General features: G+C 38.9%; 1 protein-coding gene across 1 annotated transcript in view; it reads left to right on the forward strand.

The window, feature by feature from the left end:
• Positions 1 to 198: 198 nt before the first annotated feature.
• The window catches only part of GIPR (gastric inhibitory polypeptide receptor), a 29,049-nt gene continuing 14,517 nt past the window's right edge, over positions 199 to 14,730 (forward strand). The window contains exons 1-2 of the mRNA XM_072123572.1: positions 199 to 249; positions 10,777 to 10,849. Coding sequence (XP_071979673.1) covers positions 10,808 to 10,849 — 42 coding nt within the window. The 5' untranslated portion in view covers positions 199 to 249; positions 10,777 to 10,807. The remainder of the gene's footprint in view (positions 250 to 10,776; positions 10,850 to 14,730) is intronic.

Here is a 14,730-nt window from a genome sequence, read left to right on the forward strand (position 1 = left end):
ATAGATGGTGCTATATGTATATACATGTATACATGGTGCTGATGTATATAGATGTATACATGGTGCTGATGTATATAGATGGTGCTGACGTATATACATGTATACATGGTGCTGATTTATGTAGATGTATAGATGGTGCTGGCCCCACCTCCTCTATATATAAGTGCCTCCCCCTCCCTTACATCTCTTCTTCTCTCCGCTCTGGGATCCCTCAGTGTCAGGGATCTGTGTGTGAAGCCTCGGTGTCAGGTAAGTGCTGAGAACTATAGGTCACTCTACACAACTTCTAGACAAACATTTACCGCAAATCAGAGTGTTATAAACTGACATATACTTATATATAGTGTCATGTACAGATATATAGTCACAGATACTGATATATACAGTGTCATATACTTATATATAGTCACAGATACAGATATATACAGTGTCACATACTTATATATAGTGTCATGTACAGATATATACAGTGTCATATACTTATATATAGTCACAGATACAGATATATACAGTGTCACATACTTATATATAGTCACAGATACAGATATATACAGTGTCATATACTTATATATAGTCACAGATACAGATATATACAGTGTCACATACTTATATATAGTGTCATGTACAGATATATAGTCACAGATACCGATATATACAGTGTCATATACTTATATATAGTCACAGATACAGATATATACAGTGTCATATACTTATATATAGTCACAGATACAGATATATACAGTGTCATATACTTATATATAGTCACAGATACAGATATATACAGTGTCATATACTTATATAGTCACAGATACAGATATATATAGTGTCATGTACAGATATATAGTCACAGATACTGATATATACAGTGTCATATACTTATATATAGTCACAGATACAGATATATACAGTGTCACATACTTATATATAGTGTCATGTACAGATATATACAGTGTCATATACTTATATATAGTCACAGATACAGATATATACAGTGTCACATACTTATATATAGTGTCATGTACAGATATATACAGTGTCACATACTTATATATAGTCACAGATACAGATATATACAGTGTCACATACTTATATATAGTGTCATGTACAGATATATACAGTGTCATATACTTATATATAGTCACAGATACAGTATATACAGTGTCATATACTTATATATAGTCACAGATACAGATATATACAGTGTCACATACTTATATATAGTGTCATGTACAGATATATACAGTGTCACATACTTATATATAGTCACAGATACAGATATATACAGTGTCACATACTTATATATAGTGTCATGTACAGATATATACAGTGTCATATACTTATATATAGTCACAGATACAGATATATACAGTGTCACATACTTATATATAGTGTCATGTACAGATATATACAGTGTCATATACTTATATATAGTCACAGATACAGATATATACAGTGTCATATACTTATATATAGTCACAGATACAGATATATACAGTGTCACATACTTATATATAGTGTCATGTACAGATATATACAGTGTCATATACTTATATATAGTCACAGATACAGATATATACAGTGTCATATACTTATATATAGTCACAGATACCGATATATACAGTGTCATATACTTATATATAGTCACAGATACAGATATATACAGTGTCATATACTTATATATAGTCACAGATACAGATATATACAGTGTCATATACTTATATATAGTCACAGATACAGATATATACAGTGTCATATACTTATATATAGTCACAGATACAGATATATACAGTGTCATATACTTATATATAGTCACAGATACAGATATATACAGTGTCATATACTTATATATAGTCACAGATACAGATATATACAGTGTCATATAGTTATATAGTCACAGATACAGATATATAGTCACAGATACAGATATATACAGTGTCACATACTTATATATAGTCACAGATACTGATATATAGCGTCATATACTTATATATAGTCACAGATACAGATATATACAGTGTCATACTGATATATAGTCATAGATACAGATATATACAGTGTCATATACTTATATAAAGTCACAGATACAGATATATAGTCACAGATACAGATATATACAGTGTCATATACTTATATATAGTCACAGATACTGATATATACAGTGTCATATACTTATATATAGTCACAGATACAGATATATACAGTGTCACATACTTGTATATAGTCACAGATACAGATATATACAGTGTCATATACTTATATATAGTCACAGATACAGATATATAGTCACAGATACAGATATATACAGTGTCATATACTTATATATAGTCATAGATACAGATATATACAGTGTCATATACTTATATATAGTCACAGATACAGATATATACAGTGTCACATACTTATATATAGTCATAGATACAGATATATACAGTGTCATATACTTATATATAGTCACAGATACAGATATATACAGTGTCACATACTTATATATAGTGTCATGTACAGATATATAGTCACAGATACTGATATATACAGTGTCACATACTTATATATAGTCATAGATACAGATATATACAGTGTCATATACTTATATAAAGTCACAGATACAGATATATACAGTGTCACATACTTATATATAGTCATAGATACAGATATATACAGTGTCATATACTTATATATAGTCACAGATACAGATATATACAGTGTCACATACTTATATATAGTGTCATGTACAGATATATAGTCACAGATACAGATATATACAGTGTCACATACTTATATATAGTCACAGATACTGATATATACAGTGTCATATACTTATATATAGTCACAGATACAGATATATACAGTGTCATATACTTATATATAGTCACAGATACTGATATATACAGTGTCATATACTTATATATAGTCACAGATACAGATATATACAGTGTCATATACTTATATATAGTCACAGATACAGATATATAGTCACAGATACAGATATATACAGTGTCATATACTTGTATATAGTCACAGATACAGATATATACAGTGTCATATACTTATATATAGTCACAGATACTGATATATACAGTGTCACATACTTATATATAGTCACAGATACAGATATATACAGTGTCATATACTTATATATAGTCACAGATACAGATATATAGTCACAGATACAGATATATACAGTGTCATATACTTATATATAGTCACAGATACAGATATATACAGTGTCACATACTTATATATAGTCACAGATACAGATATATAGTCACAGATACAGATATATACAGTGTCATATACTTATATATAGTCACAGATACAGATATATACAGTGTCATATACTTATATATAGTCACAGATACAGATATATACAGTGTCACATACTTGTATATAGTCACAGATACAGATATATACAGTGTCATATACTTATGTATAGTCACAGATACTGATATATACAGTGTCATATACTTATATATAGTCATAGATACTGATATATACAGTGTCATATACTTATATATAGTCACAGATACTGATATATACAGTGTCACATACTTATATATAGTCACAGATACAGATATATACAGTGTCATATACTTATATATAGTCACAGATACTGATATATACAGTGTCACATACTTATATATAGTCACAGATACAGATATATAGTCACAGATACAGATATATACAGTGTCATATACTTATGTATAGTCACAGATACTGATATATACAGTGTCATATACTTATATATAGTCATAGATACTGATATATACAGTGTCATATACTTATATATAGTCACAGATACTGATATATACAGTGTCACATACTTATATATAGTCACAGATACAGATATATACAGTGTCATATACTTATATATAGTCACAGATACTGATATATACAGTGTCATATACTTATATATAGTCACAGATACAGATATATACAGTATCATATACTTATATATAGTCACAGATATAGATATATACAGTGTCACATACTTGTATATAGTCACAGATATATAGTCACAGATACAGATATATAGTCACAGATACAGATATACATAGCTCCCAACCGTCCCGATTTTGACGGGACTTTCCCGTTTTTCGTACCCCTGCCCCGCGTCACGGGCAGCTATGATATTGTCACGGATTCTCCCCCCAGGTCCCGCTGTGTCCCGGCGCTGTGTCCGCATAGTAAATACTTTGAAAGTCTGAACTCACAGTACAGAATGGCTTCTACAGACATCGGGAGGGAATCCTTTTCAGAGAAGTGTCAGGCTTAGCGGAGAGCAGGGACCACGTCATCAGCTTCAGATCTGTCCATATATGGTCGCTGCATCTCCTAGGGTTCCCCAGAGCAGACATCGGGAGGGAATCCTTTTCAGAGAAGTGTTGGCTTAGTGGAGAGAGCAGGGACCACGTCATCAGCTCAGATCTCTATCTGTCCATATATGGTCTCCAGGTCTTCCCCAGACACAAGCTCTTTATATAATTAAATTACATAAAGTTTTGGCCAGGCTGAGATTCGAACCTGGGACCCTCTGCACCATAGACAGGAGCCTAACTAACTGAGCTATAAACCCAGTGATACAGAGCTGAGGATTTCTGGTAACTAAGAAGTGTTATCTGCCATTTACACTGTGACACAGACTAATCCACTGATATATAGAGAGGGATCTTCTCACAGATTATTATTGTAATTATTCAGACTATTATTATTATTATTATTATAAATTTTATTATTATGGAGATGATTATTAATAATGGTAAAAATAATAATAATCATCTCAATAATAATAATAATAATAATAATAGTCTCAATAATTACAATAATCTGAGAAGATCCCTCCCTATATACCAAGGCAGTATATAGTTCTTAGTTACCAAAATTCTCCACTTGTTAATCACTGAGGTTATAGCTCAGTGGGTTGGGGCGCTGTGTTATTATTGTACATGGACACTGCAGGTTCTGGGTTCAAATCCCAATGAGGATAATTTTTTTTTTTTTTTTAAATTATGATTTTTATTATTTTTAATATGGCTAAAATTTGGGGCGTGGCCAGGGAGTGATTGGGGGTGTGGTTTAGGGGGATCGCCGCGGCACGCTACGCGTGCCGCCATTTTGTCCCTCTTTCCTTTTCCCAAATGTTGGGAGGTATGGATATATACAGTGTCATATACTTATATATAGTGTCATGTACAGATATATAGTCACAGATACAGATATATAGTCACAGATACTAATATGTACAGTGTCACATACTTATATATAGTCACAGATACAGATATATACAGTGTCATACAGATATATAGTCATAGATACAGATATATAGTCACAGATACAGATATTTACAGTGTCATATACTTATATATAGTCACAGATACAGATATATAGTCACAGATACAGATATATACAGTGTCATATACTTATATATAGTCACAGATACTGATATATACAGTGTCATATACTTATATATAGTCACAGATACTGATATATACAGTGTCATATACTTATATATAGTCACAGATACTGATATATACAGTGTCATATACTTATATATAGTCACAGATACAGATATATAGTCATAGATACAGATATATACAGTGTCACATACTTATATATAGTCACAGATACTGATATATACAGTGTCATATACTGATATATAGTCACAGATACAAATATATACAGTGTCATATACTTATATAAAGTCACAGATACTGATATATAGTCACAGATACAGATATATACAGTGTCATATACTTATATATAGTGTCATGTACAGATATATAGTCACAGATACTGATATATACAGTGTCATATACTTATATATAGTCATAGATACTGATATATACAGTGTCATATACTTATATATAGTCACAGATACTGATATATACAGTGTCATATACTTATATATAGTCACAGATACAGATATATAGTCATAGATACAGATATATACAGTGTCACATACTTATATATAGTCACAGATACTGATATATACAGTGTCATATACTGATATATAGTCACAGATACAAATATATACAGTGTCACATACTTATATATAGTCACAAGTACAGATATATACAGTATCATATACAGATATATTGTCACATGAATAGATATATAGTATCATTTTAATATTTCTAGTACTTTAGCCATATATAGTGTGTAGTATATACTTTATATATATATATATATTTTTATTATTATTTATTTATAGAGCAGCAGTAATTCCCTGGTGCTGTATAATCAGTAAGGGGTCACATATATTACATTAAGACAAGAACAAATGCGAGTACAAAATACAAAACTACGGAGATCAGGAGACAAGTGGGAGGAGGACCCTGTCCCTGAGGGCTCACAATCTACATGGGGAGGATGGTGACTCGAGGTGAAGGAGCAGAGCTGTTATTGTGTGTTGTAGATTCTGAATAGGTGATTTTTCAGGTTATGTTTGTAGGTTTGGAAGGTGGGGGACAGTGTGACACATTTTGGTAGAGAATTCCAGAGAGTGGGGGAAGCTCGGGAGAAGTCCTGGAGACGGCTGTGAGAAGAGCGGATGGTAATAGAGTGAAGCTGAAGGTCCTGTGAGGAGCGGAGGATACGTGTGGGGTGGTATACATAGGGGGTCATTTACTAAAGGCCCGATTCACGTTTTTCTGACGTGTTACCCGAATATTTCCGATTTGCGCCGATTTTCCCTGTATTGCCCCAGGATTTTTGCGCAAGCGATCGGATTGTGGCGCATCGGCGCTGGAATGCACGCAATGGAAATCGGGGGGCGTGGCTGAACGAAAACCCGACGGATTCGGAAAAACCGCCGCATTTTTTAAAAAAAAGTGTCGCGGGACTCGTGCTTACCTTCACCAGGAATAGGCCGGTGTACTTCAGTGCATTCCAGCGGGCCTCGGGGAACTTCAGCGCAGCAGCGCCACCTGGTGGACGTCGGAGGAACTGCCTTAGTGAATCCCGGCCGGACCCGAATCCACCGCAGAGAACGCGCCGCTGGATCACGAATGGACCTGGTAAGTAAATCTGCCCCATTGTGTTTTATATGTATCCTGATGAATTGGGGGGGATTTACTTTTTTATGTTTGGAATTTTCAGAGTTTTGGGCTTGTATAATTTACTGCTTTGCAGTTGGTGTCTCTTTTTGCACAAACCATCTTCACCAGTAATGGGGTCGGGTGTTTTTGCAATTTAAAATTGCAACAAAAATGCAAGTCGCATTTGATGAAACAGTCGTAGTCCTAGTAAAACATGGAAGGATAAATGGTGCGCAAATAGGGAAAAGTAATAATATAGACAGTGTCATATACTGATATATATCTTATCTTATCTCTGTTTGTTTTGGCTCGTTTTTCCATCTGCTTCTTTGGTAACTTAAGTTTTCCTTGGTCTTGTCTGGAGTTTTTTGTGCAAAAAAATTTTGCAAATTTTAGACAATTTGAAAGGATAAATGTCATTTGTGATGTGTAGCACATCTGGAATAGAAGATAAATGTCTCTTACTGAGGAAAAACAAAATGTTTGGCAGACAAAAATGTCCCCAAAAAGGAGCAAAAATTCTGATGGGCCAAAATATGTCTCAAAAAGGCATAAAAAATAGTAAGAAAAATAAAGATAAATGACCCCCAAAGGTTTATATTTTTATATAGAACATTGTCCCTTATGTCAGGTGCTACATCTACTACACCTACTCATAACTACATCTACTACATCTGTTCACAGCTACATCTACTACACCTGTGCACAACTACATCTACTACACCGACTCCTAACCACATCTACTACACCTGTCCACAGCTACATCTACTACACCTGTCCACAGCTACATCTACTACACCTGTCCACAGCTACATCTACTACACCTGCCCACAGCTACATCTACTACACCTGTCCACAGCTACATCTACTACACCTGCCCACAGCTACATCTACTACACCTGCTCACAGCTACATCTACTACACCTGTCCCCAACTACATCTACTACACCTGTCCACAGCTACATCTACTACACCTGTCCACAGCTACATCTACTACACCTGCCCACAGCTACATCTACTACACCTGTCCACAGCTACATCTACTACACCTGCCCACAGCTACATCTACTACACCTGCCCACAGCTACATCTACTACACCTGTCCCCAACTACATCTACTACACCTGTCCACAGCTACATCTACTACACCTGTCCACAGCTACATCTACTACACCTGTCTACAGCTACATCTACTACACCTGTGCACAGCTACATCTACTACACCGACTCCTAACCACATCTACTACACCTGTCCACAGCTACATCTACTACACCTGTCCACAGCTACATCTACTACACCTGTCCACAGCTACATCTATTACACCTACTCATAACTACATCTACACCTGTCCACAGCTACATCTACTACACCTGTCCACAGCTACATCTACTACACCTGTCTACAGCTACATCTACTACACCTGTCCACAGCTACATCTACTACACCTGTCCACAGCTACATCTACTACACCTGTCCACAGCTACATCTACTACACCTGTCCACAGCTACATCTACTACACCTGCTCACAGCTACATCTACTACACCTGTCCCCAACTACATCTACTACACCTGCCCACAGCTACATCTACTACACCTGTCCCCAACTACATCTACTACACCTGTCTACAGCTACATCTACTACACCTGTCCACAGCTACATCTACTACACCTGCCCACAGCTACATCTACTACACCTGTCCACAGCTACATCTACTACACCTGCCCACAGCTACATCTACTACACCTGCCCACAGCTACATCTACTATACCTCTCCACAGCTACATCTACTACACCTGTCCACAGCTACATCTACTACACCTGTGCACAACTACATCTACCACACCTGTGCACAGCTACATCTACTACACCTGCCCACAGCTACATCTACTACACCTGCTCACAGCTACATCTACTACACCTGTCCACAGCTACATCTACTACACCTGTCCACAACTACATCTACTACACCTGTCCACAGCTACATCTACTACACCTGTCCACAGCTACATCTACTACACCTGTCCACAACTACATCTACCACACCTGTGCACAGCTACATCTACTACACCTGTCCACAGCTACATCTACTACACCTGTCCACAACCACATCTACTACACCCGCCTACACCTACATCTACTACACCTGTCCACAGCTACATCTACTACACCTGTCCCCAACTACATCCACTACACCTGTGCACAGCTACATCTACTACACCTGTCCACAACTACATCTACTACACCTGTCCACAGCTACATCTACTACACCTGTCCACAGCTACATCTATTACACCTACTCATAACTACATCTACACCTGTCCACAGCTACATCTACTACACCTGTCCACAGCTACATCTACTACACCTGTCTACAGCTACATCTACTACACCTGTCCACAGCTACATCTACTACACCTGTCCACAGCTACATCTACTACACCTGTCCACAGCTACATCTACTACACCTGTCCACAGCTACATCTACTACACCTGTCCACAGCTACATCTACTACACCTGTCCACAGCTACATGTACTACACCTGCCCACAGCTACATCTACTACACCTGCCCACAGCTACATCTACTACACCTACTCATAACTACATCTACACCTGTCCACAGCTACATCTACTACACCTGTCCACAGCTACATCTACTACACCTGTCCACAACTACATCTACTACACCTGTCCACAGCTACATCTACTACGCCTGCCCACAGCTACATCTACTACACCTGTCCACAGCTACATCTACTACACCTGTCCCCAACTACATCTACTACAACTGTCCACAGCTACATCTACTACACCTGTCCACAGCTACATCTACTACACCTGTCCACAACTACATCTACACCTGTCCACAGCTACATCTACTACACCTGTCCACAGCTACATCTACTACATCTGTGCACAGCTACATCTACTACACCTGTCCACAGCTACATCTACTACACCTGTCCACAGCTACATCTACTACATCTGTGCACAGCTACATCTACTACACCTGCCCACAGCTACATCTACTACACCTGCCCACAGCTACATCTACTACACCTGTCCACAGCTACATCTACTACACCTGTGCACAACTACATCTACCACACCTGTGCACAGCTACATCTACTACACCTGTCCACAACCACATCTACTACACCGACTCCTAACCACATCTACTACACCTGTCCACAGCTACATCTACTACACCTGTCCACAACCACATCTACTACACCCGCCTACACCTACATCTACTACACCTGTGCACAGCTACATCTACTACACCTGTCCCCAACTACATCCACTACACCTGTGCACAGCTACATCTACTACACCTGTCCACAACTACATCTACTACACCTGTGCACAGCTACATCTACTACACCTGCCCACAGCTACATCTACTACACCTGTCCCCAACTACATCCACTACACCTGTGCACAGCTACATCTACTACACCTGTCCACAGCTACATCTACTACACCTGTCCACAGCTACATCTACTACACCTGTCCACAGCTACATCTACTACACCTGTCCACAACCACATCTACTACACCTGTCCACAACTACATCTACTACACCTGTCCACAGCTACATCTACTACACCTCTCCACAGCTACATCTACTACACCTGTCCCCAACTACATCTACTACACCTGTCCACAGCTACTTCTACCACACCTGTGCACAGCTACATCTACTACACCTGTTCGTTCAATGGGTGATCTTTTCCCAGCGGTGTCCCGGAGCTGTGCGCTGTGTGCAGGATGTGGGCTCAGATGACTGCGCTGCTTCTCCTCTGGCTGCAGGTAAGAAACTACTGCTCAAGTTTTAGGATAATGATTTTATGGATAACCTGAGGTGAAATGAATGTTATATTGGTAATGTTGATGAATGATGTTGTGCTAAGTGAATGATGATTAGATGCGAGTGATGATTAAGGTGCATTCACATCTGACGTTTAACATCTGCGGTAATTTGTGCATTAACAGTTGCGTTTTGTAAATGCAAATCTTAACGGCTGTAATTAGTCAAATCTCTCTTCAGCTGTTACAATGGTGATGAGGTGTGAGTGATAATAGGGTACAAATATAAGCAACAAAACCAATCCACTAAGGAGACACCAAGGTAACCAGTCACCTGTATGTACCAGGTAGTCTCCAATTGGTACCGCCGTTTATAAACCTGAATTGGTATTATAGCGGATACCAAAAAGATTGCAAAGTACTGACCACAAAAATTCAATTATTGATAAGCAGAAAGTGGCTATATTAAAATATAACTTTTAATAGGTAAACCAATAAAAAGGACGTACAGATAACACACACAAATAACATTGAATGACGCCGCTCAGCCATAGATTACCATTACTTGATGGAATGTTCTCATGTGTAGCCAAAAAACAAGAGTCACAAGGATTAGTACTCTTATACATCGGACATTACTGGACCAGCCAATAGACACTACTATGAGACTTATGGCCGTGTATGACAAAACCAGTAGTAAGAGCCGGAGTAACATACATATAAGGCACAGTTTTAGTTAAGTAATTTCATGAAAACATATTGTTATCCGAAGCTCTTAAATTACAAACAATTGATCACAAGAGCCTTACATATATAACCACAAATGACAAAAAGAAATGAGAAAATGGAATGATCTCACCCAGTCATGCAGCTTGATGGATAGTGGCTCAATTGTGAGGTGGGGATGACACGGGACAGGTGGCTCCGATGAAGAGATAGCCCTAGTCTTAACTACTCCTGTCACCCCTTTTGCTCCCGCCCTAACAAGGGCGGTCCCACACTTGCCCTGGTGTCTATGCTGTCCCTAGATGTCCATAAGATGTTGAAGGACCTTTAAGGCAATTGTCAGTTGTAAATCCCAACGCGTTTCCCCCCGTTCCTTACGGGGTTCATCAGGGGATATCAAGTACGTGATGACTCGGTACCGACTCAGGCTACCAGAGTCAATTCCTAACAGATGCTTCCCCGAGTGCGGAGGTAAGCAATAATGAGGATTGGCAGTGGCCGTTCCTCCAGGGGACCCGGCCGGCACTGGCGTGCAGGTCTCTATGCTGGCGTGCGCAATGTCCTATTGCGCATGCGCCATTCAAATAGTGCGCTTCCGGCAGTCGGTCCCGCCCCCGTGTGACGCGTGCTATTGCCTATGACGCGTCGCTCGTCATGAGGGTGGGTGGGTACTCTCAAAAATGAATGAATCGGACACACAGGGATTTCCCTGTGTATGAGGTAACTAGTTAATCGTAACCCCTATCATACATGATGCGATATGTGACAATGGTCACAAAAATAGCATATAGAGAGCGATAGTACTATCTGAGCGGAGTTTTAGGAAGGCTAGAAGATGTATCGCAAACTGAAACATAAGGAGGGATTTTAAAACATTTCAGTATTCAGTATCATCAAATAAGAAATATACCTAGACATTTATAAGAAACAGGCATAGCTGATGACCTCATTAAGGCCTTTTGGTGCCACCGTATCTAGACGGAATATCCATCTTGCCTCGCATTGTAGCAATTTTTTATCCCAATTGCCCCCGCGTATAGGTCTATCAATTTTCGTGATGCCATGAAATTTCAATACTTTAGCATCTCCTCCATGTTGGTCATGTACATGTCTTGCAACGGGGGTGTCATGGTGATTTCTTATATCAGATAGATGGGCACCAATTCTCCTTCTGAACTGCATAATCGTTTTTCCCACATATTCAATGCCACAGTCACACACAGCCCTATATATAACCCCTTCTGACTTGCAATTAATAAATGTGAGTATGTCAACAGTTTCTGTGAGTATGTCAACAGTGAGTATGCCTGTTTCTTATAAATGTCTAGGTATATTTCTTATTTGATGATACTGAATACTGAAATGTTTTAAAATCCCTCCTTATGTTTCAGTTTGCGATACATCTTCTAGCCTTCCTAAAACTCCGCTCAGATAGTACTATCGCTCTCTATATGCTATTTTTGTGACCATTGTCACATATCGCATCATGTATGATAGGGGTTACGATTAACTAGTTACCTCATACACAGGGAAATCCCTGTGTGTCCGATTCATTCATTTTTGAGAGTACCCACCCACCCTCATGACGAGCGACGCGTCATAGGCAATAGCACGCGTCACACGGGGGCGGGACCGACTGCCGGAAGCGCACTATTTGAATGGCGCATGCGCAATAGGACATTGCGCACGCCAGCATAGAGACCTGCACGCCAGTGCCGGCCGGGTCCCCTGGAGGAACGGCCACTGCCAATCCTCATTATTGCTTACCTCCGCACTCGGGGAAGCATCTGTTAGGAATTGACTCTGGTAGCCTGAGTCGGTACCGAGTCATCACGTACTTGATATCCCCTGATGAACCCCGTAAGGAACGGGGGGAAACGCGTTGGGATTTACAACTGACAATTGCCTTAAAGGTCCTTCAACATCTTATGGACATCTAGGGACAGCATAGACACCAGGGCAAGTGTGGGACCGCCCTTGTTAGGGCGGGAGCAAAAGGGGTGACAGGAGTAGTTAAGACTAGGGCTATCTCTTCATCGGAGCCACCTGTCCCGTGTCATCCCCACCTCACAATTGAGCCACTATCCATCAAGCTGCATGACTGGGTGAGATCATTCCATTTTCTCATTTCTTTTTGTCATTTGTGGTTATATATGTAAGGCTCTTGTGATCAATTGTTTGTAATTTAAGAGCTTCGGATAACAATATGTTTTCATGAAATTACTTAACTAAAACTGTGCCTTATATGTATGTTACTCCGGCTCTTACTACTGGTTTTGTCATACACGGCCATAAGTCTCATAGTAGTGTCTATTGGCTGGTCCAGTAATGTCCGATGTATAAGAGTACTAATCCTTGTGACTCTTGTTTTTTGGCTACACATGAGAACATTCCATCAAGTAATGGTAATCTATGGCTGAGCGGCGTCATTCAATGTTATTTGTGTGTGTTATCTGTACGTCCTTTTTATTGGTTTACCTATTAAAAGTTATATTTTAATATAGCCACTTTCTGCTTATCAATGATAATAGGGTACAGATGATGATGAGGGGCGGGCGATGATGATGTGGGTGATGATGAGATGCAGGTAATGATGGGGTGATGATAAGTTGGTGATGATGATGTGGGTGATTATGAGGAGCAGGTGATAATGAGGTGTGGGTGATGATATGGGGGAGGGTGATGATAAAAAAGCAGGTGATGAGGATATGGTCGAAAATGAGGATGTGGCTGATGATGAGGTGTGGTTGATCATAAGAAGTGGGTGATGATGAGGATGTGGGTGATGATGAGGATGTGGGTGATGATGAAGTTCGATTAATGATTTGTTGCGGGTGATGATGAGGTGCTGTTAATTATGAGGATGTGGGTGATGATAAAAAGTGGGAGATGATGAGATGTGGGTGATGATGAGGGTGCATGTGATCATGAGGTTGGAGTGATGATTTGGTACGGGTTATCATGAGGGGCAGTTAATAATGTGGTGCGGGTGATGAAGAAGTGGGTGATGAGGATGTGTGTGATAATGAAGATGTGGTAGATGATGAGATGTGGGCCATGATAGGAAGTGGGTGATGATGACATGAGAGTGATGATAAGGACTTGGATTATGATGAGGACTTGAATGATGATGATAAGGACATGGGTGATGATGATAA

Source organism: Engystomops pustulosus, chromosome 9, assembly GCF_040894005.1.
Source record: "Engystomops pustulosus chromosome 9, aEngPut4.maternal, whole genome shotgun sequence".
Classification (NCBI taxonomy): Eukaryota; Metazoa; Chordata; class Amphibia; order Anura; family Leptodactylidae; genus Engystomops; species Engystomops pustulosus.